We start from the raw sequence: 25,068 nt of genomic DNA, 5'->3' as shown, positions 1-25,068 counted from the left end.
TGATGCTGCAGAATCAGGAGATGGAAGATGCTCAAGGATGCGCTAGGTGCTGTGCGTTCAATGAGGGTGACTTTGCAGTTATTCCTTGGTCCAAGGGTCAGGTAGGGTGACTTTGGCCATAAGTAGTCGGGTCCCTCAAAGTCCTCTTTGAGCCAGTAGAAGGCCAGCTGCCGCTGGGCTACTGGTCTCCATTCACAGCGGTCCCTGTGGTATCCTTTGGTAGAGGCTGGTGTCCCTCTTGGTCGACCAGTTGGGACTTAAATGACACTCCCAGGTCAGACAGACTCGGTTGCAACTGTTGGCCATTAGGGATGGCTCTCTTTGGGTGCCCAGGTGCAGTCAGTGGCGATTTTCCAGAGGTGGCTACTGACGCCGAGCTGCTTCTTTGATGGCACTGGTGCTTGTTCCAGGGGGTCAACCGACTGACCTTAGAGTCACTTTTTTCGTCTAGGGCTTGGGATCTGCTTTTCCCCAAGCTAGGAGCCACAGGCACAGTCCTGTAGCCCAAGGTGGGGCAGGTGCAGTCCAGTAGACGATACAGTCTCTATACCAAGTCCAGGGGTCAGCAGGGCAGTACTTCTTTGATCCCATCTCCAGTTCTGGTGTGAACTGAGGTTCAGGTTGCCAGGGGTGCCATATTTATGCCCAACAAGTTACTTGGAGGTGATGTGGTCACTAGCCAGTGGGCTACCAGATCCCCTCTCGTTCTATGATGCCTTTCCGGCTATGTGTGGTTCTATCAGTTTCCTCTATGTCCCCGCCACTAGCCTGTCTACCTTAAGAAAGAGCAGCCCCTTAAGAGTCTGATCGTTATTTGCCCACCAAAGGAGGCTTTGCCTTTGAAGCTCGCCTTTTGTGCTGTAAATGGGCAGTAACACCTTGCCTTGTAGCAAACTGCTGTTGTTCGTAAGACTGGGAGTTGTTCACACTACTTCCCAGGGGGACAGAAAGCTGTCTGATGGGCAGTGTCCATGTAAGGTCATTAGACAAACAAAGCCTCAGAGTGACAACTTTCTAAAAGTTGCATTTCTATAATAGTCACATTAAATTTGACTTAGGCATCAAGTCAGGTTTAATGCCATGATTAATTTGATACCTTAAAGTACCCATCTCAGTAGTCCCATTCAGAATTTAGCCAGGCTTAGTGGTCAGCTGGTAACTCTGTATTAGCCAATGTGGCTACTAACTCTCCCATAACAAAATGACAGTTTGGGAGTGTTGCTCTAATGACATATATATTAAATACTTGTTGTACTTAATAATATACCTCTCCCTGCCTTAGGACTCGATCGACCTTTTTTAGGGGAGACTTATCTATATTGTTAATGCAAGGTAGGGGTCTTTGCCATTGGTTTTAATGGCAACGTCAAACTAGCCGTTTTTAACACTGCCCTTCCAGTCTGCAGTGGCAGACTGGAAGCCATTGTGTTCTTTCTCACACACACAGGGTGGCACAATCAGTGATGCAGGCATGGGCGGACACTGTACCTTACATGCCATGGGTGCTATATACTAGGAACTTATAAGTCAGTTAGTCTGTGCCAATTGAGGGTATCCAATTTGACATATACTTTGTAGTGGGTTAGGTCAGAGGCACTGACGTCTGGTTAGCAGGCCTCAGTACAGTCGAAAGACCAGCTGCTAGTAGTCTGAATGGGGCAAAAAAGTGGGGTAAACCCGCAAAAAGCTTGTTTTCTTACAGTGCCCATAGAAAGAAGATGTAATCATGATATCAAGGAATTGGAAGTGTTGCAAAATATACTAATTTGCTGTTGAATGAATTGTGGTATTAAAAAAACTCAATTATTAAACCTCATTAAAAATGTTTGATGTGATGTTAAAAATAAAGCAAATAAAGTAACACAGGTTTTCAAGAATCTGAAATTACTTCCTAAAGTAAAGTTGGTTTTGTGTCCAAGAAGGCAAGAACCTATTTTGAAAAATTTGGAATATTACTTTACAGTGAAGCCTGCTCATGATTACCACACCAATCTCATGCTAACAAAGCAAAGTGAAAGAAAGAGGAATCTCTTTGAAGTATCATCTACCAGAAGAAAACAAAGAGAATCCGAAAAAAATCATAAAAAACAACAGCCTCATTTGAGGAGGGCATGTTTTTTCTTTTTTGTATAATTTGATATTGGGGTTATTGTATTTAGTTCTTGCACACTTTTTTGCTAACAATTCTGGCACGGCTTGTAGTTTATTAGAAGACCATATAATTTGAATACCTTGGCCTGGACTGAAACAGTAAACTCCACTGGAGCCCCCCGCCCCCAAATTCAGAATTGTTTTATCTCTCTTGAGCAGGTTACCGAAATAACCAAAAGTTAAAAAAACCAACATGGTTCTACCTACAAAAATATTGTGTAAATGCTAACGCAGTATGCGTGGTATGTCATGGAAGTTGATCATAATTATGCACTTAGAAGCTGCTGCACTGCTTTAATAATGAAAAAAAATGGCCAACCAAATCGGCCCTTTGAGGCTTGGGTAAATCAAAGTCAATATTTGGTAAGAGTGCCTACAAGGGATTTTTTGGACACAAATCTTCTGGACTCAAATAAGTACATTTATAAAGCCCTAATTAGTGTCCTCTGGCAAGCAAATGAACGCAATTAATTATATTCATTCAAGGCGAGTCTATCGGCAGAAGAAATGCAAATGATGCAAAGCTGGTGTATACTTTGAAAGTACAAATTTATGTAGAAAACTCTGTTTACCAAAAAGGGTACATAATGCAATTCATATAAATATAAAAGTCACTGAGATAGACTATCTTCACAGCAGTTGTTTCTCATAGACACTTTTGGTATAGCCCATTTCAAATATTTGCAAATGAGGAGAAAATCATTGAAAATACAATGAACATTTCCAGTAAGATCATTTACACATGAAAATGGTTGGAATTGTTGACATTTCGGTCTTGTCTCATGCTGACGTCTATAAGACCATCTTCAGTACGAAATGTTCTTATTGCACTGAAGGCCCCTATGTAAAATGAATATTTCAGAAGAATTGGGTGTGTCAGTAAAAGACTACCTTTGAAAAAAGATATACACCTGTGATGAAAGAAATGGAAAAATGTAAGGAAAAAAGAAAGGAAAAAGAAATAATTGTGACCTAGGAACAAATCCAGAGTAAAACATAGTTACAGAAAATGTAAAGTGAAAGGGAAGTGATGTGGTACAGGACAGTGTCTTGCTCTGAACATTAATAAAAAGTGGGGAAACCATCAACAGCTTAGTACAAGAATAAAAACAAGTTAAAAAACTTACTAGAGCTATGAATCAAAGTAACCATATGTACAAAACATCTAGATGATGATTCACAGATATGGAGTATAGAATGGCAAGGGTATTATTAAGGATGGAGCATGTGTATCACGCTCTTCAGAAATGGGAAGAAAAATGATTAACACCTATATAACGTACAGCGCAGCAACAATTAAAGGTTTTTGTTATTCACAATAACTGGCAAGCAGTTAAGACTGATTGAGTCAGCTGATTTAATTCTCAGAATGGGTTAAATGGGATATTTAAACATGCTGCCTCTGTTGTCAAGGGGAGGAGTCACTACTACATTTACTATGTACCTGCCCTTTTTTACTGAAAACCCACAAATCCATTTTTCTGGAGATTTTAAGGAATGAACAGATAAGAACATGTAGAGCTGCAGTCATCAGGTGTCTTGAAGGGCTTTCGAGTCCCCTCTCCTGTAGTGTCATACAATTCTGGAAAATAGCAGCAAAGGAACTGGAAGAAAATTGATTTAAGCCAAGCAGCTAGCAAATAACCTGCTGGCTGACTTTTCTTAAATGTATTGTACTACTTGTCAGCTTTTTAACTGTGGTCGCGACTCTAAGGTCTTTTTTTCTCTCTCATGTTTAAAAAAAAAAAGTTCATTTAATGTTTTGCGTATTGTGATGGTTTGCCATCCTTTTATGATTTTTAACAAATCAATAAAAGTATTTTTGACTTGAATTGATATTTAAACATGGTTCAAGTCGTCTGGGATGATAAAAAATGATTGCCAATAACAATAAATGCTCCTAGGGAGTGGGCTCGTAAGTTGGGCTTCTCGACTAAGTACCTGTAAAAATAGCCGACTCAATCATCAAAACGTAGTCTCACATTAGTCACACTAGCTTACCTAAACTTATATTGGGACGGTTTTCCAAATACTTATGCTCGCCACAAAGATGCAGTCAAATGTAGGGCATGACACCCTTTTTGAAATCCTATGGGTGGTGCCAGGACGGGACCAATATCAATCTATGAGGCAGAGTAAATAGAAAATTAAAGGTGTGGGTCCCACCCACTTTAATCATCAGCCTCTTATAGTAGCATTGCGACACTTACTGGATCAGGAATTAGTTTCCCAAGTCGGGAGACTGTCATAGATTGGGTCTCGATAAGGAGAACCCAAGATCAGGAAGCGTATTAATGCTTCCGTGTCTGGCTGACGTAACAACGTGAGTGCTTGGTTGTTCTAAAACAAACTGCAGCCATCTTAACAAGGTCACTGAGCCAGGGATACAGATCCCATGGTAAAGGCTAAGGGTGTTATAAGAAATCAAAAAAGTACACACATTATTTAAACTGATGGAGAGAATCGCAGAGTGTGTCGCCTGAGAGCTTTGTTACAAGCAGCAGCCCCTTTCGAAAAACAGGAAAGACAAGAAAGAGGTAGTTTCCAACTAAAAAGGACTATACTTTAGAAAATTATCTGCCGTTTTGGACAGATCAAGGAAGTCAAATCCTGAATAAAAGATTCAAATGAATTCCTGGTCCTTGAAAACCAAATGAAAATCAAATAAAAAGAAGAACAAGAATGACAGATTTGTGATGGATCAATAGAGAACACCACATTATAAATCAATGGTATGGGTAGTCACATGTGGTGCTTAGCAATAGCATAGTAACTTGTGCCATATAAAAGCTTGTCTGTAATCAACACAATCATTTAAAAAAAAAAAAACCTTCATTATTTATCCCAGATAATACAGTCGCCTACAAAATAATTCAACAAGTACAGTGTAGTTAAGATCATAAAATGATAGAAAAACAGTAAAAAGGTATAAATAACAGTATACAAAGTGGTATATAAACACAGTGCTTCTGAGATATAGTACCATAAAATATACTTGGAGGGATAGCAAAACATCTATAAATCGATTTCATAGCACAGTACACAAAATCAGGCTTAAAAGTAACAAATCACAATAAATGAGTTAATATGTATGCCTGAGCTTGTTCCCGAGTGTTCTCCGGGTACGGCTCGCGTCTGTGAAGCAGTTCGGAGTGGACGCGACCGCAATCAAGAAGGAATTCATGTCCTTTAAGGAAAAGGCCACGGCGGTTTTAACCGACGTGTTGATTGTGCAAAAAAAGAGACCCCCTCCCCCCTATCCAAGTTGTGACATAGAGCAATCTCGAGGAATAAACTGGACGTTTTTTACACATACCTGAGAGACATGCATACGGATGTGCATGTTCCAAGGAACTGAATCTTTTACAAGCGGTCCATTTCAATCAGGATTATTTGTGGTCCTGATGAGAACCGGACAAAGGGTCTGGTTTGAAACGCGTCGACCTTTTTTCATGTTTTCCCTGTCAAAAAAAGTGTTTTTGTGAAAATCATTTATTGTACTAATTGGATCATTGTCTGTTGGCTTTGCATGGACAAACCTAACATTAGAATTATTCCTGCACGTTTTGCGTTCTAAATGGATGTAGTGATTTTTTGATGTGGGATTTATTATCATTCTTGTTTTTGACTGGATCAGGAGAGATTGGCTGTGGTGCTGTATGACTGAGAAAGACAGAGTGAGTGTTTTTTAGAATGGAATGACAGTATTGGTGCGAGTGAGATAGCAAGTTTGAATGGGGGTGTCAAAGTGAAGTATACATTATGGTGAATTTGATTTTTCTTGTGATATCGATTGTTTTCGTGTTTTACACATATCTATAAAGTGTTGGTGTTTCTATGTTTCAACGAATTTCTAAAAAGTTTGTAAATCAATAACACAAACAGTGATGGATTAAAATCCAACTGCTTCTATATGTTTAATTCATATAGGCTAAGCTTCAAGCAAGTATATATTATTCATTCTCAGTATTGGCAATTGTATTGTTTGGTATAGAGCTAAAAAAGAGGCATCAGGCGTGAAAGTTATACCAAAGTCATTAATAACGAACCACCAGAAGTCCAGAAATGCTGCAAAATGTACACATTTTGCTACATGAAACATCCATAAATCGATTTCATAGCACAGTACACAAAATCAGGCTTGAAAGAAACAAATCACAATAAATTAGTTAATATGTATGCCTAAGCTAAAAAAGAGGAATCAGGCGTAAAAGTTATACCAAAGTCATTAATAACACACCACGAGAAGTCCAGAAATGCTGCAAAATGGACACATTTTGCTACATGTATAGACCTTATCTGCTTTTACACTGTTAGCTACGGAAAGAAGTTAGGGCGAGCGATTCCCAGCTGCTCATTAAAAGCCCAATTAAGCATAGGGCCCCGGATATTTCTGCCTCGTTCCTTTAACCGCCACCCCTTACAGCTATATAAAGTTCTTTCCCGATTGCAGATATGGAGCATCCGAGCAAGCCAAACAGGATGGGAAGGAGGGTCTGGATCTTTCCACTTTATAGCAATCGGCAACGAGTTACTACCACCGAGATGAACATAAAATATTTGTGAGTCTGTTCTAACTGGGCTCTCTCATTGTAGCCTAGTAACATCATACCAGAGACATGTTCATTCCATGTCCTAATCATTTTGAAGAAAAATTTAGATCCCCCTTTTTAAAGGGTCCAATTTCCCACAATCATAAAAATAAAGCAAATGGACCAAATCCGCAGGGCCTTGCCCACACCTAGGGCATTGATCATTTTCCCTTTTCACCCACCCGGGATGTAAAAAAATAATTTGAAAATAGTTTTATAGTGTTGGGGCTTCAGGTTGGTCGAAAGAAGGTTTTTTTTTAGGAAGAACAATTGACATATGTAGGTTTGTATCATTAACGTCTAACTTCCTGGCCCAGTTAGATTCTATTTTCACTAGACTTTCTGGAGTAGATCCTATAAAAATGTTATATATATGCTTTATCCAGCAGTCTTTATGAAGAACTGCTTCTAGAAGAGGAATCTGTAGAAAGCATTTCTGGCTTGAGCTGTCTAATAATTTTGTTAATTTGGATATATTTAATATAGGACCGAGCATCAATACCATAGCACTCCTGTAGCTCAAGAAAAGAGACCATACAACCCATGTGAAGAATGTCCCCTATTTTATTTATACCGACTTGCTCCCATTGTTTTCCGATTCCATCATGAAGAGGGGCCGGAAAAACTTGTGAACACCAAAGGGGTGTGTATTTATGGTGCATTTGTATCTTCATCAGACTGCTGACTTTATGCCATACATTCTAGGCTGCTCGAAGGGACTTGAAATGTTACTTCTTGTAGTAACCAGCCTCCAGTCGTCTTAACAACACCCCCGTGCTTTTCTTTCAATAGCCAATTCATAGATAGATGGTGGGGCTTTGGATGCCTGTATTTCTGTGTGACCCTTGTCTCTCTTGTCTGGCCTGAACAAAATACTCATCTGTTGTAACATTGTGGCCCAATAATAATAAAGTAAAAGTGGGACCACCCAACCCCCTTGCTCCTGGGGCAGGGATAGGAACTTGAGAGACCATCTGATTGTCTGGGCATGCCATATAAAGTTTGAAAACAGTGCATCAAGTTTATTGATAAAAACAGGTTCAGCCTCAAGAGGGATGCAGCGAAATAGGTAGAGTACCTTTGGGAACATTGTTATTTTGAGGACGTAACACCTACCAATAATTGAGAGGTGCAGCTTATTGATTCTTCTTAGATCCCTATTGATTTTAGCTATCAGAGGAACCACGTTTGCTAGCAAGATTGAGTCCACATTAGCCGTTACATCAATCCCAAGATATGTGGCCACTGCAGTCCTATGTGGATCCTGAAGCGTGATGTTCTTAGTGCAAACAATCTTGGTCTTCTCAGTGTTTAGGAGATAGCCAGCCAGTCTGCTAAATTCCTTTGTGTCTACACTAAGGTGGCTAATGTTCCTCTGAAGTAAAGAAAGGTAAACCAAAAATTGTTTTGGTACAGGAGGGAAAGAAATATTTTAAGAAAAGAGAACTGGCTTGTTAGTCACACTCTTGAAAGGTTGGGATACGGTGTAGTGGGAGAATTTCTCCTTTTGTCTCTAGTGCTCTCAGACACCCTTGCGAGTGTCAAATATCATCATAGGGCGTTGCTCCTCGTGTGGGTGGCGCTGCAGTTCCTCACGGGCCCCGCAAGAGGGCTCTTTGATGGAGATCTTTTTAGGATGATGCCGCAGTTGTGCTTGTGGGTGTGGGGGCCTAAGGGAAATGTGGTGAGTTAAAATGATCATACGGTACCCGAAACCTGTTTATTCAAGGGTCAGGATGATCAATTAAAAAGGAGTGGGTCCTGGAGAAACCTCTCAAAACAAAAGAGAGGGCGGTTGTGTAACTAGCCGCTACTCATAGGACAGGTGCTCTAGTGAAAAAAAAGGTGTAAATAGTACTCGGTCAACATGTTTCGCACTCTCTAGTGGTCCCTACCGGATCCATGTTAACACTCTTAGGAAAATATTGTCACCTCTACAGCAAAAAATACTGAGAAGTAGTGTACCAAACTTGGCATGTAACTAGAACTTTACTTGGAGTTGTGCCTCTGCCTGCTGTGGTGTAAATGGATTCACAGTGTTTGAGTAATTATTGTGTATATAAAAAAAAAGTGGCAGGTGAGCTTTGAAGGATTATAAACATAACTTGTTCACAGTCAGTGGATCCATAATAAAAAATAAATAAACATTTTCTTTTGGTTGTGGCAGACCTGTTTCCTGTCGTCCATTTTGGGCTGTGCTCCCAGACTCAGAGGCTGGCTTTGCAATGTCGTCAACGGTTTTGCAGATTCACCTTTATGGTCTTTGGACAAGGAATAGCATTCCCAATTTGGTCCCACTTGCTTAATTCTAGCTCCAAGGAGCTAGATCAAGCAAACTCTGAGCAGGCACTCATGGACTCTAGTTCGGGTCCCTTTCTGGGTTCTCGACTCCGGCCTCTGGGTCAATGAACTCTGAGGACTTATGGGATTAGTTTGAGTCCTGTTCTTACTTCACAAACAGTAGTAGTCTGTGGGATAGGTAGCTTGAAAAGGTTTTTTTTTCAATCAAAGAGATGTTTATTGACATTTTGAATATTTGAATAATACTTGTATATAAAAGTTAAGTATATAGTTATGGAAAAACACCCTTTTCCTTGATAAAAAAACATTTCTGTCTCTAGAAGGGCAAGATTGTTGAAACCTTTTTCATAAAAGTGCAGCTAACAATGACACTAATTGGAATTAGAAGTTTAGGTTTTGTTTACCTTCCCTGAATAACTTTTTTGTAAAACAATGGGCAGTGGTTTGGTCCACTAGAAATATGGAATTCTGGAGCTGCAGCATTTACTCCATAATTATAAATTTACCACACATGCCACATAATTTGCAAATTCCAACAAAAAATAGTGTTCACTGAAATGGATCAAAATATTGCTTGCATAGAACGTCCCACATAAGATTGCATATAAATAAAACATTATATAAATAAAACATTGGGTAGCCAGAATAACAAAATGGGCACTACATTCAAAGTGTAATTATATTAAATCTTCACAAGTAGTTCACTATGCTTAAAGAAGGCGAGTAAGGTCCACCACAACTCCTCAAGACCCAAACGAGCACCAAAATCGAAAGCACTGCCCTCGATCTCGAGTGCATTCATTTAGTTAGATGTGTGTAAATGGTTTTTGTTGCCGCATAATTTAGATTACTCTGACTGCCTAAATTACTATTCTGCTGCCGTATAATCCTATATCCCTTGACAACGGTAAAGCTCTGGATAGTGTTGTGGGAGTTGTCATTATAAAGATGAAACATATATTTCTATGAGATGAGAAACATTTCACAGGTGTTTGTACAAATGAATTTTGTCTGATAAAAGCAGCCTATCATTGCACTATTGTGCTATTTATTTATTGTTGTTTTTATTGTACAGGTTTCCCTACATGTCGGGGGTTATGTTTAATGTAGTCATCATTTTTTTTATATTTATAGGTTCCACACTATCAAATGGTGTGCTACACCCACACGGCCATGTCAAAAGAAAACTCGAATCCGAGAAAGATTATGTTTTTGATAAAAGACTAAGGTACAGTGTTCGCCAAAACGAAAGCAGCTGCCGCTTCCGGGACATTGTGGTGAGGAAGGAAGATGGTTTTACTCATATCCTGCTGTCTAGTCAGACATCAGACAACAATGCATTAACACCAGAGGTAAGCCTGCAACAAAGTGAAATTACTATCAGCCCCTGACGATGTTCCCTGCTTTTTAAAGCTCTGTGACTTAGGTGAATTATTTGAGCTCATTTTGGGTACCATTTACATTTTTTTTTTAAATATAGGGTAAAGTCATTAGTTGAACGGCTAATGGAAGTATACCTGTGAAAGATGAGTACAGTTTCCCTTATGATTGATCGCATAATCGAAATGGTTTTACAACTAGTTATCATATCATAAAGAATCGTATTCTTAAAGGTCCGTCAGAAGAGGCGGCTTAGCTTCTGGCATCATTACTACGATTTTTCTTTTATGTGAAATTTGTCAAGCCTGTAGAGATCCGAGGTTAGTTTTACTGATGGGTATTGTGTAATATATTTATTCAGATATAAAAAAAAAAAGGATAAACCCTGGTTTTATTAAACTATAATCGTTTGTCTTTGTTTTTGCTTGACACGTTGCTCTGTGTCATTTAGAAGCAGATTTGCATTTAACATCTTTTGAGAGAAATATTGTGTGAATGCTAATTTTTCTTGCATATGGTAGGGTGCATCTCTTTTTTTGAGAAACCAAAATATCGTAGGATAAGTGCTAAGCTCTGAATCTGAAAGAAACACGTTAGTGATAGATTTCTTACCTTAGAATTACCCCCAGGCATCAGACTGGATCCGGAAATTTTTCGTCGGCTGTACCCCTGCGCGCCGGACGGTGGCGTTGTGCGGTTTTGCGTCCGGTGTTGGTGTCATGGACGCGAAGATGACGTTGCATCAGCTACTTAGACGCTGCCCTCGCGCCCTGACGTCAGTTCTTTCTTTTTCCGCGCCAGCAAGCGCAGATCCGGAGAAAGCAGTACCCCAGTCACTTTTTGACTGTGTTTTTGGAAGGCTTTTTGTCTCTATTTTTCGAGTCAATTGACTCCTGGTGCAGTAGGTATGCTCATCTTCAAGTCACGTGGAGACTGTCATCGAATTATGTCGGTGACGGACCCGCACCGCTTGTGTCTTTACTGCCTGGAGTGCGACCACGACTCCAAGTCGTGCTCCGACTGCCGGGCCATGGCGCCGAAGTCTTTGTGGGAGAGGTCCCGAAAGTTAATGGAAGTCCGACACTCTTATTGTTATTATCCTCTTGCAGGCATTTAGCACATGGTCCATAAATGTAACCACTTTCCCAGTGAACTAGAAAAATATGGTCTCTGTCCTGTGTCTTCTGTTTTATTCTACATTCTACTTTCTGTTCACCTTGGTAAACATCTGCATTATTCCCCCATGTCAGCTAAGTGGCATGAGTGTGCTCCACAAAATCTAAGTTTTGTGTTAAACAAAGCAGCAAAATCGGAATTTGTGGTTTCCATATTGCAGATGGGACTCTGGTCATCTGCACCTTCAGTGCTTCTATTTAGCCTGGGTGAGGTCAACGTATTATTTTCATGGTTTCATCTGTGAAACCCTGTGCTTCCTGTACCTCTTTCTCACTTTCTTAGTTGTGCACCAAGCCCCTGCATGTTAGAAGTTAGACTTTCCCAGTGTCTTTTTCAACCTGTCAGCATTTCAACTAACTAGACCTTCCATTCACTTATGATTTTTGTTCGACTGTGACAACCATGCAGGGCCCATCTTCTTGTCGTCCCTGTCTTTTTCATGTGCTTAATTTGTGCTGGTGCTCAGCACTAACACTTAATTCTTAACACTGGCACTTGTTTTGTCTATGGCAATCAACCACATGGTGGCTGTGTCTACCCATTTTCAGCCGAGCACATTATGTGCTGCCCTTTCATAGCTACACCTTGTGCGAGGCTACAAGAGTACACTTGGCTTTTGATATAGGTAGGTGATTTTATTGTATGCAGCAATTGAAGGTGGTATGTAGAAACTCATTAAAGTGGATAGCCCTGCATCTTCGCCTCAGTCCTTCAGAACAGACTTTTTTTTTTTAACAACTCACAACCTCGTTATTTTTACCGCCTGCTACCGCCCTATTTGGGCAGTCATCCACTTTACAAATTCTGAAAATAGAAATCTAAATATTGCCTTACCAACGTGTCATGTAATTCACTGGTTTTCTTATGTTTACACCACTCCTATACCTTTTATGCTGTGAGACTGGGCACAGAAATGTTTCGGAAGAACAGTGATACTAAATGTGTGTCGCATAAGCTTTTTTACATTAGCAATGTCCACAGTGCTATTACTTACAGAAAAAGAATTGGCTCAGTGTGTCATTTTCTTTTACAGTGAAGTCCCATGTATCTAGCTTCATCATTTGAAATTGAACACATGATGTCAAGATGAAAATCATGTTAAAAGTCTAAATTCCATTTTCACAATGTACTTGAGATACCTGTAGCTCTCACAAGAATTGCACCTTTTCGCCTCATTGTATAACTCCTTTAGCACCGCTATAAGTTGAGAGGAAAACCCAAATTTGCCCAAAATAAACAAGCAAAGCTTTGCTGTCAGCAAGGTCAAAAGCCTTTTCAGCATCCATCATTTGTATTACGGCCTTGTCCTGTTTACTGAAAAGTAGTCGATAGCTTGGGTTAAATAATAGGTATTGGCAGCAATAGACCTTTTCGGCTTTGATAAACATGGACCAGTTGTTGTGCACTTGGAGCAATCCCAGTAACCCAACGTTTCATAAATAATTCGAAATACGAATTTCATAAACTCATTGGACGATAAAATTTTGGGTCCTTTGGATCCTTATCTTTCTTAAGAAAACATCAATAGTGACTCCTCATATCTCTTAGAAATGGGGATCCCACCCTTTATTTGATTAAAAGAGATGTTAAAAAACAGGAAAAGGTCTTACACCTATATGATAATACCATAATTTCCACTCGCCTTTGCGCTAGCCATATTTTTAAGTGCATCAGCCACTTCCAGGGGCTCTATTGGCTTATCGATAGCATTGATATGATCCTTGTTAATTTGTGGTAGCTGAAAGGACACACAGTAATCTACCAACTCTGGCTTATCTATTATTTTCGCTTCGGCATAAATTATCTTAAAGTGGCTGGGAAATATTTCCGCTATCCTGTCCTTGTTACCCTAAATGGTTACTGTGTTTGGGTCTCTCACCTGAGTAATTACTTGCCTACTTTTCTGAATTTTAGTTGTCCATGCTAAGTATTTATGTACATGCTAACTTCCTTTATATAGTTTTTATTGATAAGCCTTATTCCCAGCAATATCTTCTAATTAAAAAAAATCTCTTAATCATACTTTCGCCCTCATCCATTTTTGATGTAGTACCATATCAGAGCGATCTCCTGTCATCCTTAAATCAAACTCATTCCTAACCCTCTTTACTGTGTTTTGTAAGGTCTCAATCTTTTGTATTTGCTGATTATATATTCTAGCTTTATAAGAAATAACCTGTCCCCGGAAAGTGGCCTTAAAACCTTCCCACACCATACATTTTGGGGCAGTATGTACATTGATCTAAAAAACACACCTGAATGAAATCTCATTTCTTTAACCCAAATTTGGCCTGCAATCAAGGATTTATCAAACTGCCAACTGACTTTGCTTTTCCGAGGTATTCCTAGCACTGTTAACAGAGAGACTATAGAGTGATCAGAGAAATAATTAGCTATTATTTCAGGCCCTCCTCTTTCTATAACGTATCCACCGGTAAGAAATCTAGACACAAAGCGTATCTTCATTCTCAAAGAACCCGTGAACTGGGAAAGTCCCAGATGTTCTGGTCACCATGGATCTATTAGGGCACAATCATCCTTTATTATCTTAATCAGTCTTGTGGTTTCCTGTTTTAATTGTGTTTTTATTCGAACTGTCTAGCCCTAAATTTTCTATATAATTAAAATCACCCTACAGAACTAATGGTTCTTCAAAGTTAATTAATAAATCATAAATTTGCTCCGAAGCTTTAGCATCATCAAAAATTGGGCCATAGTAATTCAAGAAGGTAAGAAAGACTTCTGCGACCTTAACCTTAATCCATATTCATCTGCCTTTCCTATCTCGAAATACTTCCTTAACCTCCAGAATTTGAGAATAATATTCCCACTCCCCGCACTGCCGTTTTTGCTGAGGAGCAGTAGGTATGTGAATATTTCCTTGGCAAAAACATTTTGGGAGTCTTAGACTTAAAATGCTTTTAGCAGGCTGTTCAAATTACACGTAATACACGTATAGAATGAGACAGAAGTTAAAATTATTAATAACATGGAAGAAGTGGGAAAGGTTATGATTAAGTGAGGCACTCAGCTGGGATGCCTGTTATCCCCACTATTGTTCCCTCTCTCTTTATTGAACTTCTTGCAGTTAAAATCCGCTCTAATCCATTGTTTTTAGCCCCCATAAGGGATGGCGAAAATCAAACTATTCGCTGACAATATAATTTGATATCTCAAGTCTGGTGGTTCAAACATAAAGAACATTTTGGAGGCATGTTAATTGAAAGTGCAATAAGATGACCAGCTTTTCTGTGGTCCGTGAAGCTTCCGAAGAATATGAGATATAAGGTTATACTGACGTTAATACCGCGCAATCAACAATTTTTTTTAAAGCATGAAATATACCTGTATGTCATGTGTTTACTCCAATGCAAAACAGTACAAGACGTGAGATGTTGGGGTCTAGAGATTTCTTGCGGAGTCTTTCGTCATGGAGAGACATAGGCTTTGAAAATCTGGGGCCTTTTATAATCATACGAATTTAATAGCATGGAAATCAATAGTACACCAAATTGGTCATCAACATGCAGCTTTAAGTTGAAGTTTTAACCAGGTTACTAGCTTTCTTAAAAACAACTATTTGATAAGTGAGTCTGCACAGGTGATAACTGGGCGGATCAACGCAAATAAGATAGGTGGAGTGAGAAACTGGTATGGCTTGCTATGCCAGAGTGTCAACAAGAAACTCCAGGATGAATTACTATCAGACTTTTTCCAGAAACAGGTTGCAGATTTAATATTAAAGAATGTCAGTTACTGAGTGAGATTGGATATAGAGCATTAATGCAGCAAATTTTAAAAGAATGGCCTTTTTATCAAAGTGCATGGCGTATTATATGCCATATAGACTACATAAGACGTTCCCTTTGCTCCCGGTTCAATATTTTAGGTGTAAGATGAATGGTGCGGGTGGATGGGTTCATACATTATTTGCATGAACTAGTTTACAGCAATTTTGGGAGGATGTTTCTAAGATTATTAGTCATTGCATGTCTACTATCATTCTTCCATCACCTATGTTGGTCCTATTCGGTTCTTCGCATGAAGTGTACCGCTTAAAGAAATACCAACAATATCTCATTTCTATTGATATAGCAGTGGCCAGGTCTTTGATTTGGCAGAATTGGAAAATAACAACGCTGCTGACAATAGGGCAGTGGATGAAAAAGATGGCTAGGACTTATGACTTCGAGGAGGCATATGCTAAGCGATTAGATGCGCTTTGTAGGTTTGAGGTAACTTGGACATGTTCTTCATCATTAATGAATATGCTGTGATCTGCACATGATTTAGATGGTCGATGATGGATACGGTTAGCATTCTATGTTTTTTGCATGTACTGTAATAATAATGCTGACATATTATGAGCATAGGAGCTTTTTTTTTTTAAAAGCAGAGTATTGATGACATGGTTGAGTAGAACTGTGCACTTCCATAATAGTATTGCTGCTGCTGAGAGTAAACTAAGATTGTAATTTCAGATACACTGCTTATTGTAAACTAGTATTGTATATTTATGTATGGCGTAGAATAATTGTTTGATCAATAAATACTATAGGATATGTTTTTTAGTTTTATATAACTGCACTTTGTCACTTTAAATGCGTTTTGATGCTGCTAGGGAGATAAATATGAGTTCAGTTTACCTGGATAAGTTTGCTGAACTGATTTTGCGAATGTTTTACTTGATATGAACTTGCTTAAAGGATGAATATGTATGAATTATTTGTATTACCTACTTCTTATTTTGCTCAAATAAAACATAATAAAAAGGGATTTCACTTTTTTCTCAATGAAAAACTGTACAACTCTACATCACCCCTTTACTGTACTAGTGCATTACAAAGTTAGGAATAATTGGATAGTGTATTAAGCTGAGAAGTAAATAGTTACGTAATGGCAACCAAAACGTGAACGTGGGACTAGACACAATGTTTTGTGAACATAACAAAGTAGGGTGTGGCCTAAAAGTATAATTTTGATAGTTAGTGGGAAAATGATATAAACACCATTGCGTCAGGTAAGTAAATAACTATAAAAATCAGTGGACTTGTTGGAGTTTATTATCTATATGGCTAACGTAAATTAAAGTGGTCACATTTATGCCAAATGTTTTACCAGGCTTCACAGTTGGCTTAAATCATTCCCTCTTTATTTGCGTCCTGTATCTCAGATTTGCTGTCTTTAGCACTCTGAAGTGAGATGGACAACTGACTGACTACAAAGACTTCTCAGCATAGTGGTCTTCATCAACTCCAAAGCCACTTCTGCCTGTCTATGGAAACCATGATAGTCCTCTTTCTGGGGAAGGGGTCTTGCAAACTCAGTTGAACAATGCTGTCAGTAGAAATATGGATGGAAATATTCCATCTCTTCTGGACACACCTGTTGTTCTCCTTATTATTATTATTTAAGAAGCTTATAGAGCGCGCAGCTACCCCCGACAGGGGTGTCCCGGCGCTGAGAGTACAAGTTAATCACGGGAGGGGGGCTGCCGGGTTCACGTCCATCCTAGCCTGAAGCTACAGAGGGCGCCCTGCTCGCCTAATCAGAGTTTGGTAAACAGCCAAGTTTTTAGTTTACGTCAGAGCAAGTCTTCCGACGTAAACTAAAAACTTGGCTGTTTACCAAACTCTGATTAGGCGAGCAGGGCGCCCTCTGTAGCTTCAGGCTAGGATGGACGTGAACCCGGCAGCCCCCCTCCCGTGATTAACTTGTACTCTCAGCGCCGGGACAACCCTGTCGGGGGTAGCTGCGCGCTCTATAAGCTTCTTAAATAATAATGAGAACAACAGGTGTGTCCAGAAGAGATGGAATATTTCTTCATTCTGCTAAGTGCATGAGTGCACTGACCATGGGCAGAATTTGGGTAGACATAGGGAGAAATGTAAGCAAGGTAAGGAAGTGCCATTTTGGCTAACTGTACCACAAAGCACTGTGGGATCGCTTTTTCAATAAAACACGTTTGAGACAGGAGCTGGGCCACACTGTATTAAATCCTAGGATGTGAATGTGTAAGTAGTGTAGCATGACGAGAACAGAGATGACCTTACCTGTCTGATGAAGAAATGAGGAAAGAAAGTATTTACAGCTTCATTCCAACTTTCTGGTCCTAGCTATGGAGTTCGCTTCTTGTTCACACACATGGACAAAGAGGTCCAGCCTGCTGTTGCGACTTCACTCCTAACCTAGGTGAGTGTGGAAAATTTTTAATACAGTGAAAGCTGTGTTGGCCTTAAAGAAAAGACATTGGCTCTGGATATGATTAGGTGTGAGAGACCATTACATTACTTGAACTTGTGGTCTGGTGTGAACAAGGATATCCCTGGAAGAGTTGGAAAGAATGGGTACTTTCAACATTCCATCTCTGGAGAACCAATGCGAAGGTGCCAAGCTTATCTGAAAAATATGTGACCTCATCAGCTACATTTCCATGGTTTGCCCTGCTAATATATTTTGTCTCGGAAGCTTTATGCTAGCCACTGGTGCCTGTAAAACTAGTATCAACCCTCAAGTTTGAAAGTAAGAACTAGGCTCATATTTGCCTACCAATGGCCAAATCTTGGTGGCTCTAGAATTTTCCAATTTTTTTGAATAAGGGATTTGGCTAAAAGACAAGCAATAAAAACAAACTGCTTTTGCCCAGTTGTTAAGTTTGTGTTAACAATCCCGAAGAGGGCTGCCAGAGTATCAGAGGCTATACTTATCGAAAGTTTCCTATTAACCCATTGGAAAATCTGATTTCGATATCTGTCAAACTTGGGCAAGTGAAGCAGACATGAGTCCAGTCTCCTATCAGATGATGACATTTAAAGAATTGTCCTGAAACCGTTTGTAACTTTATCGGGGTGAAATATAGCTGCCATTTACAAAAGAGCACCATATGTTTAAAATTGGCCCCTTGTATGGCCTTCTGGGAACATACATTGTAAGCTTTCCACAATGAGGCTTCTATTTAACACCCCATGGACTCCTGTATTTTTTTGCAGGGTGCTAGAAAGTATCTGAATGTAAACTTGCTGCTGAAGAATTCATTACCAATTCCCTATCCCCAACATTTCCCTTACATAAAATGCATGGATAATTGCCATGCATAGTGGACCATGTGGAAATTGTAATTTTCTTACTAAACTGCATAGCTGAATATAATATAACGCATGGGGTGGTTTTTCTCAGTCCTTTTTTATTTGCTCCTAGGTCTTCAGCATCGATCAATAGATCTTTTATTTGCCAAACTCCTAGCCTTTCCCAACTCCTTATGGTCTGAGAACCCACCTGGAGTCCTAAATCCTTGCAATGTCGTATCCTAATATCCGGGTGTATTGAGGTAAATTGAAACTCTCTTCATTTGTGTGAATCTAGATGAATGTACATGTGGAATCTTATATCTATTACATTTGGAGAATCTCGGAATCTTAATAAAGGGTAACAGCTGAATCTTCTCTAATAACATTTGGTGGTGATAAAAATGTACTCCATAATCATGTGACGTAGCTACATGCCCACACCAATCCATAAATGCAGCTTGAAAATATTTTTAATCTGTGGTAGCCCAAGAACACCTTCTTCCAAATTCAGCTCTAAAGTTTCTAATTTGGTGCGAAGTTTCTTGCCTGTCCAAATACATTTTCAAATCATTTGTTCAATTTCCAAAAAGTATCTTTGAGGAACCTTAATAAGGACATTTGAAAGGATAAAAATGAATAGCAGGAGTATCATCATTTTTATCAGGGCAGTTCTCCCAATTGTCGAAAGTGGTAGAGCTTGCCAATTATTTAGAATATTCTTAACTTTGATTAATGTTGGTGCATAATTAAGTGAAAAGAGCTGTGAAAAGTCATGCGAAACCAAAATACCTAGAAAGCGAATTGGGGTTGATGTGGAAACCTGCAGTCAGAAATTCCTCGGTAAACCTGATCAGAACAATGACACAGTAACATTTCTGAATTTTATTATTGTGCCGGTAGCCTCCTAAATCGGAGGTTTGCTTGATGTTTTGAGAATCTGCTACCAAATACAAAATTAGGTGATCTGAACCATTTGAGTTTTGGTACCCCTACTACAGGTGCCTTCATTTAACAGTTCTGACATATCAGTGATGTTAATGGTTCAATAAATAAAGTGCATAAAACCATGGACACCCGGCACCCTTGGCAAGTGCCACTTTGAATCTCGACTGTTCCAGCGATATGCGCCTTAATTATAACTTTAGCCTCTGCTTTGTCATATAATTTCGGTAGCATATTGATTAAGCCCAAAGGAAACTTACTTTTAGTTAGAATGGCAAACAAAATATCCCAATCAACTAAATCAAAGGATGACTGACACTTTTATGTTGTTATTTGAAAAGTAGTCTATGGCCTGAACTAAAAAATGTGTATTATTGGCAAAAAAACACATTGATTCTCTTTCACTAGCTCTTGTGCTGGTGGAGTTATTCTAGCCGCCATCATTTTTGTAAAGAATGTAGAATCCTTATTCAGTAAACTAATTGGGCGATATAATCCGGGATTATCAGAGGGCTTATCCTTCTTTAGGAAGCTAACTATAACTGCTTTGGAAAAACGTTTTTGGAATCTGGCACCCCTCAAGAATTGCATTAAATAATAATACCAGCAATTTTGTAATCAATGGCATGAATAGTTTATAGATTTCTATAGGTAGTCCATCGCTACCACAAGGTTTTCCGCTGGGGGTGTTTTTGATAACTTCCTGGACTTTGATATCTTAAATTTGGCTCCAGAATCTGAGCCTTTTGAATACAGGCTAATGTAGGCAACTCCATTGAATTAAGGTAGTTATCAACCAGTTCAGAAGATATAGGGGCTGGAGCAGAGTACAGCCTACTATAATGCGCCAGAAAGATATTATCGATTTCCACCATTTTCTGTACTACTTGACCTTTGTCTTCATCAATAATAGATTTACATCTTTTTTTTTTTACCGATCAGGCCAAAAAGTTGCCCTCATGTTTGCTTTCCTCATACCATTGTTGTAAGCATGTGTTCTGGTTGCCTATTGCCTGGAGATCATAAACATTTTTGATCCTCTGTCTAGCTTTTCTCAAACTAGATTCTGTTGCCTGTGAGTAGACTCTTATGTGGAGTTAACTTCCTTGGTCTAGCTCTTGTTGTGGTTGTCTGGCAGTTTCATTTCTAGTTGTCATGATGTTAGCTTTATGAGATATTGCCTCCCCTCTAAGGAAGGCCTTGCAAGAGTCCCAAACTGGAAAAGATGGGGCTGATCCCACATTCCGCTAGGAAAATTCAATAAGCAATATGTGCATATTTTGGACCCAGCCTCTTCAGTCAAGAGTATTTTATCCAGCGTACACCTTGAGCTTTCCCCTAAAATTGCCTTTATTTTAATCGCTGTCAAAGGGACCGAATGATCAGAGAAAGAGTTTTGAATAATCCAGGATATTTCCATTGGTGGGATATTCTAATATATTGGATGGCCAATTAAATATAACTAATCAAAAACTTATTAATTGGACAAATACAAACAAAATTGAGTGGTTCCGCTAATAAAGGATATCTTAGCTGAATTGGGAAACGAACCTGTGAATAAGATTCAAGCCTGGTCTCTCTTCTTAGGCAAACTTAAAACGAAAATGAAAGTCTCGAGTGTGAAGGACAAAAGATACTATCCAATTACTGATCTCCCGAAAGAGGTGCAAGATCTAAGAAGGGCCTTAAGAAGAACACAAAAGAAGTTACAATCAACTAACACAGAAGGGCCATTATTGGAGACATTTCTCCTGCAAAGAAAACAATACAAAAAGAAAATTTGGGAATTCAAAAAAAGGAAAACTGAGAACGTTTGGACTAAACTGATATTCAGCATTAGGCATCCAAACTCAAATAAATTTTGGAATACAATAAATCAATTGACTAGGCATCGAAACATCCTAGCATCAAACGTTCAGGAAACGGAATGGGTCAACTTCCTTTCGCAAAAATTTAAACAAAAGTGACGAAACGTTCCACGGAAACAATTAATATCCGAACATTCAAATAAACTTAAATCAGAAGAAGAAGGCAGCTGTAAGTCCCTACCAATAGACCTTTTCCAATCATCTACGCCTATAGTAAATCGTGTTATCTATTCAGCAGAGGACATAGTAAATATAATCAAGAAGGGTAAAAGTAAAGGGGCTCCAGGGCCGAATGGCATTCCACAAGCGATCTACAAACACACCTCTGAATACTGGAGCTCACATTTTGAGAAACTCTTCGCTGAAGTAGAGACTAACAATCAAGTACCTGACAGCTGGCAAGGATCGATTATAACCCCCATTTATAAAGGAGGAGAAAGAACAAACCCAATTAATTGCAGGCTAATTGCACTGCAGGACGTAGAAGCTAAATATTTTGCATCATTACTCCTGGAAGATCTGGTCAATTGGTCCGGGTAATGAAACCTGATTCCAATTAATCAAACAGGCTTTAGAAAAGGGATTGGAACCATCTCCAACATCTTATCTATTACAATGGTTACTGAAAAATGCAAGCGTGAGAAACAGGACTTGTATCTGTGTTTCATAGACTTAAAAGCTGCTTTTGACAGCGTGGACCGGAATCTGCTGTGGGCAAAGTTGAAAGCATGGGAAATACCAGAGAGGATACTGAGGGGTTTGTTGTTATTCTATACTGACACCTGGACTCAAGTAAAACTTGGGGAAGGTGCCAGACTATCAAGAAAAGTGTATACAACTATCGGCTTAAACAGGGGTGCGTACTGGCCCCGCACCTATTTAATCTTTTCATATCAGATCTCTCCGGAAAACTTGACAATACCATTACACATTCCCCGAAATTAGGCAAGTTAAAACTTTATCACCTTGCCTATGCATATCACATTGTGCTATTGAGCTTAACTAAAGTTGGTTTGACGAGGCTCCTAACTGTACTTTCAGATTTTCTGTCTATAAATAAGTTGGAACTTAACTTATCTAAAACAAAAACAATGCTTCTTACTAATCGGCAAGCCGCACATCATAACATCTGGCTAGAAGTTAAACAACTGGAAAAAGTATCCTGTTATAAGTACTTGGGATACTACATAGATGACAAGCTATCCCTACAAGATCAGAAAAAGTATATGACTCAGAGAGCGGGGGCCTTAATATTTGCATTTAGCTCACTGGCAAAAAAGTTGGACAGGCCATCTTTGAAGCAGCTCCTGACAATTATCTCAGGCAAAGCATTGTCTACCTTATCATATGCCAGTGCCGCCATGCACGGTAAAGACTCTGAAATTCTTAACAATTTAATAACAAAAATGTATAAAAAGATTCTTTAAATTCCCAGTTCTGCCTCACCAGTGCAAATGCGATTAGAATTTGGTTTTAATGAACGAATCACTGGGCAGACTTTATACATATATAAAGGTGTGGTACCGAATCAAGCAATGCGCTAGTGAAAACAACCTCAACCAATTTTTATGGCAGGAATTGGAAACGCAAAAAAAATCGCAGGCCAACAAATTCTTGACCAGTGCGCTGGAGGTAACATGTTCTTCGAACCTTTGGAATGAAAATTCGCCTTTTTTATCATTCAAGCAGGCGTTAAACAGGGCTGCAAAACTTAATTCGCTGCTAACAGATAAAGGTATTTTCTCCCATCGCTCCCACTCTTGGACTGTGAATAATAATTATAAAACTCTTAAACCGGTGGCCTACCTAGACATAACGTTCTCTATTTATATTAAAAAACGACTTATGGCTTTGCGCTTTGGCAAATTCCCAACCTTAGCCGACAAACCATCTTGGAGGCATATTGAGTCAAAAGAATGCCGTCTCTGTGGTTATGAAAAGGAAGACTTAATTCACCTAATATGCCATTGCAAGAAGCTGCAATCTGAGCGTGTAACCTTTTTGAAGAAAGTCTTCCTGGCCAGGAGAATACGTTCATGTAAAACCGCCATTGTTGGAGGCCTGGGTCCAACTGACCCCCAAATGAACTGTAGAATGATAAAGTTTTTGCAAGCTCATGAAAAACTTTTGAAAGCAAGCGAGTCCTTAACGAAATAATTTTATCTGGACACTTCAGTCTTGTGGTTAAAAGACAGATGAACGTCTCTTATTAATATGTAAATACTGACTTAAGAATTGCTTTTTTATGTTTTATGTAAGTTCACGAATATGAAAGGAATTTTACGGAAATTGTATTTTCTATTGTTTTTGTTGTTTTAAGCTAATATTTGCTGAATGCTGTTTTTACGTAAATTGTTACGGTTTTTACTAACTAAACAATAAACAAATTACTTACCATTGGTGGGAAACTAAAAAATATATAAATTCTTGACGCTGTATTACGTCTTTTCTAGAAGCAAGTGTATTCTCTTGTGACAGGATGCTGGGTTCTCCAGGAATCCACTAATGCAAAATCTTGAATTATTTTCCCCAGTTGTCTAAAAGTCCTACAAAAAACAACAAATACCTGCGCTGAAGTAAAATCAGAACAGTGATGATTTCAGGTTGTTCTAACGTTTTCTGAAAATCTGTCCACAATAGTGGATGATTGGAAGTTTAGTCACTTAGGCCCAGACTTTTCTAGGCCAAATTGTCGTGCTTTGGGTTCTTAAACACACTGAAAAGATTAGTAATAGTGGTACATGTTACATTGATCCGAGTATGACGAATATGAATCGGGCAGTCTTGAATGTGTAGAAGAGATTAGCAATATAATCTTAAAATAATAAAATAGACAATTGAACTAACTCCTACTGATTGAGAGAGTGTCAAATTATTAGGGAAGGTCCATTCCTCATGCCATTCCAGTTTAAACCCAGCCATATGCAAATCAGTCTTGACCATGCACCCAATGGGAACAGTCCAGCCCGAACTGTCAAACCAGATCCTCCGTTGACTGGAAACAAGCATTCTAGGGTCGGTTTAGGGGTTTCACCCCTCATCAGCCAGAATAGCTTGACTCCAGTGGCATGGAAAGCACTGGACCCTCGTCTGAGCATACATCATGCGCTAGACCTAGTAGGAAGGTCCTGAAGTGCTCGGGTACCACCAGCACACGCACTGACCCCAGCTCAGCATCCCTAAGCTCACTGTAGAGGAGACCATTCTCCCAATAAATTCAATGTGATCCAGACTGATCACCTGCTGCCTGATCTGTAGCTTGTTGCCACAACCCAACAAGAGTAGGGCACTCAATCTGCATCTTGCAGAACTGCTCCCTGGTGGGACCCCCTTCCTGCTGCCAATGGTTCAGCTTAGGGGAGAGGAGTTGGACTAATGGCTAGGGTGGTCTACCTCGAAACTGGGGCACTGGGTTTGAGTCTCGGCAATGACACTGAACATCCTGTGATTCTGGGGTCAAGTTTGCGCTTTATAAAACTCTGTAAAAATAAAAAATGAGGTGTCTCCCAGTTCAGCCACTTGCTCCCCTGTAGGTTCCAGGGCATCCCCCTCAAGGTCTGCCTCCTCCTGGACAATGGGAACTTATGGGGC

At 39.3% G+C, this 25,068-nt stretch overlaps 1 protein-coding gene across 1 annotated transcript in view; it reads left to right on the top strand.

Annotated features, from left to right (window-relative positions):
• Positions 1–25,068, top strand: part of LOC144798478 (chromodomain Y-like protein 2) — a 593,287-nt gene that overhangs the window by 307,059 nt on the left and 261,160 nt on the right. Inside the window, exon 3 of the mRNA XM_078669376.1 lies at positions 10,179–10,396. Coding sequence (XP_078525502.1) covers positions 10,179–10,396 — 218 coding nt within the window. The remainder of the gene's footprint in view (positions 1–10,178; positions 10,397–25,068) is intronic.

Source organism: Lissotriton helveticus, chromosome 12 (genome assembly GCF_964261635.1).
Source record: "Lissotriton helveticus chromosome 12, aLisHel1.1, whole genome shotgun sequence".
In the NCBI taxonomy this organism is placed as follows: domain Eukaryota; kingdom Metazoa; phylum Chordata; class Amphibia; order Caudata; family Salamandridae; genus Lissotriton; species Lissotriton helveticus.
This window is presented reverse-complemented; position numbering and strand designations above follow the sequence as displayed.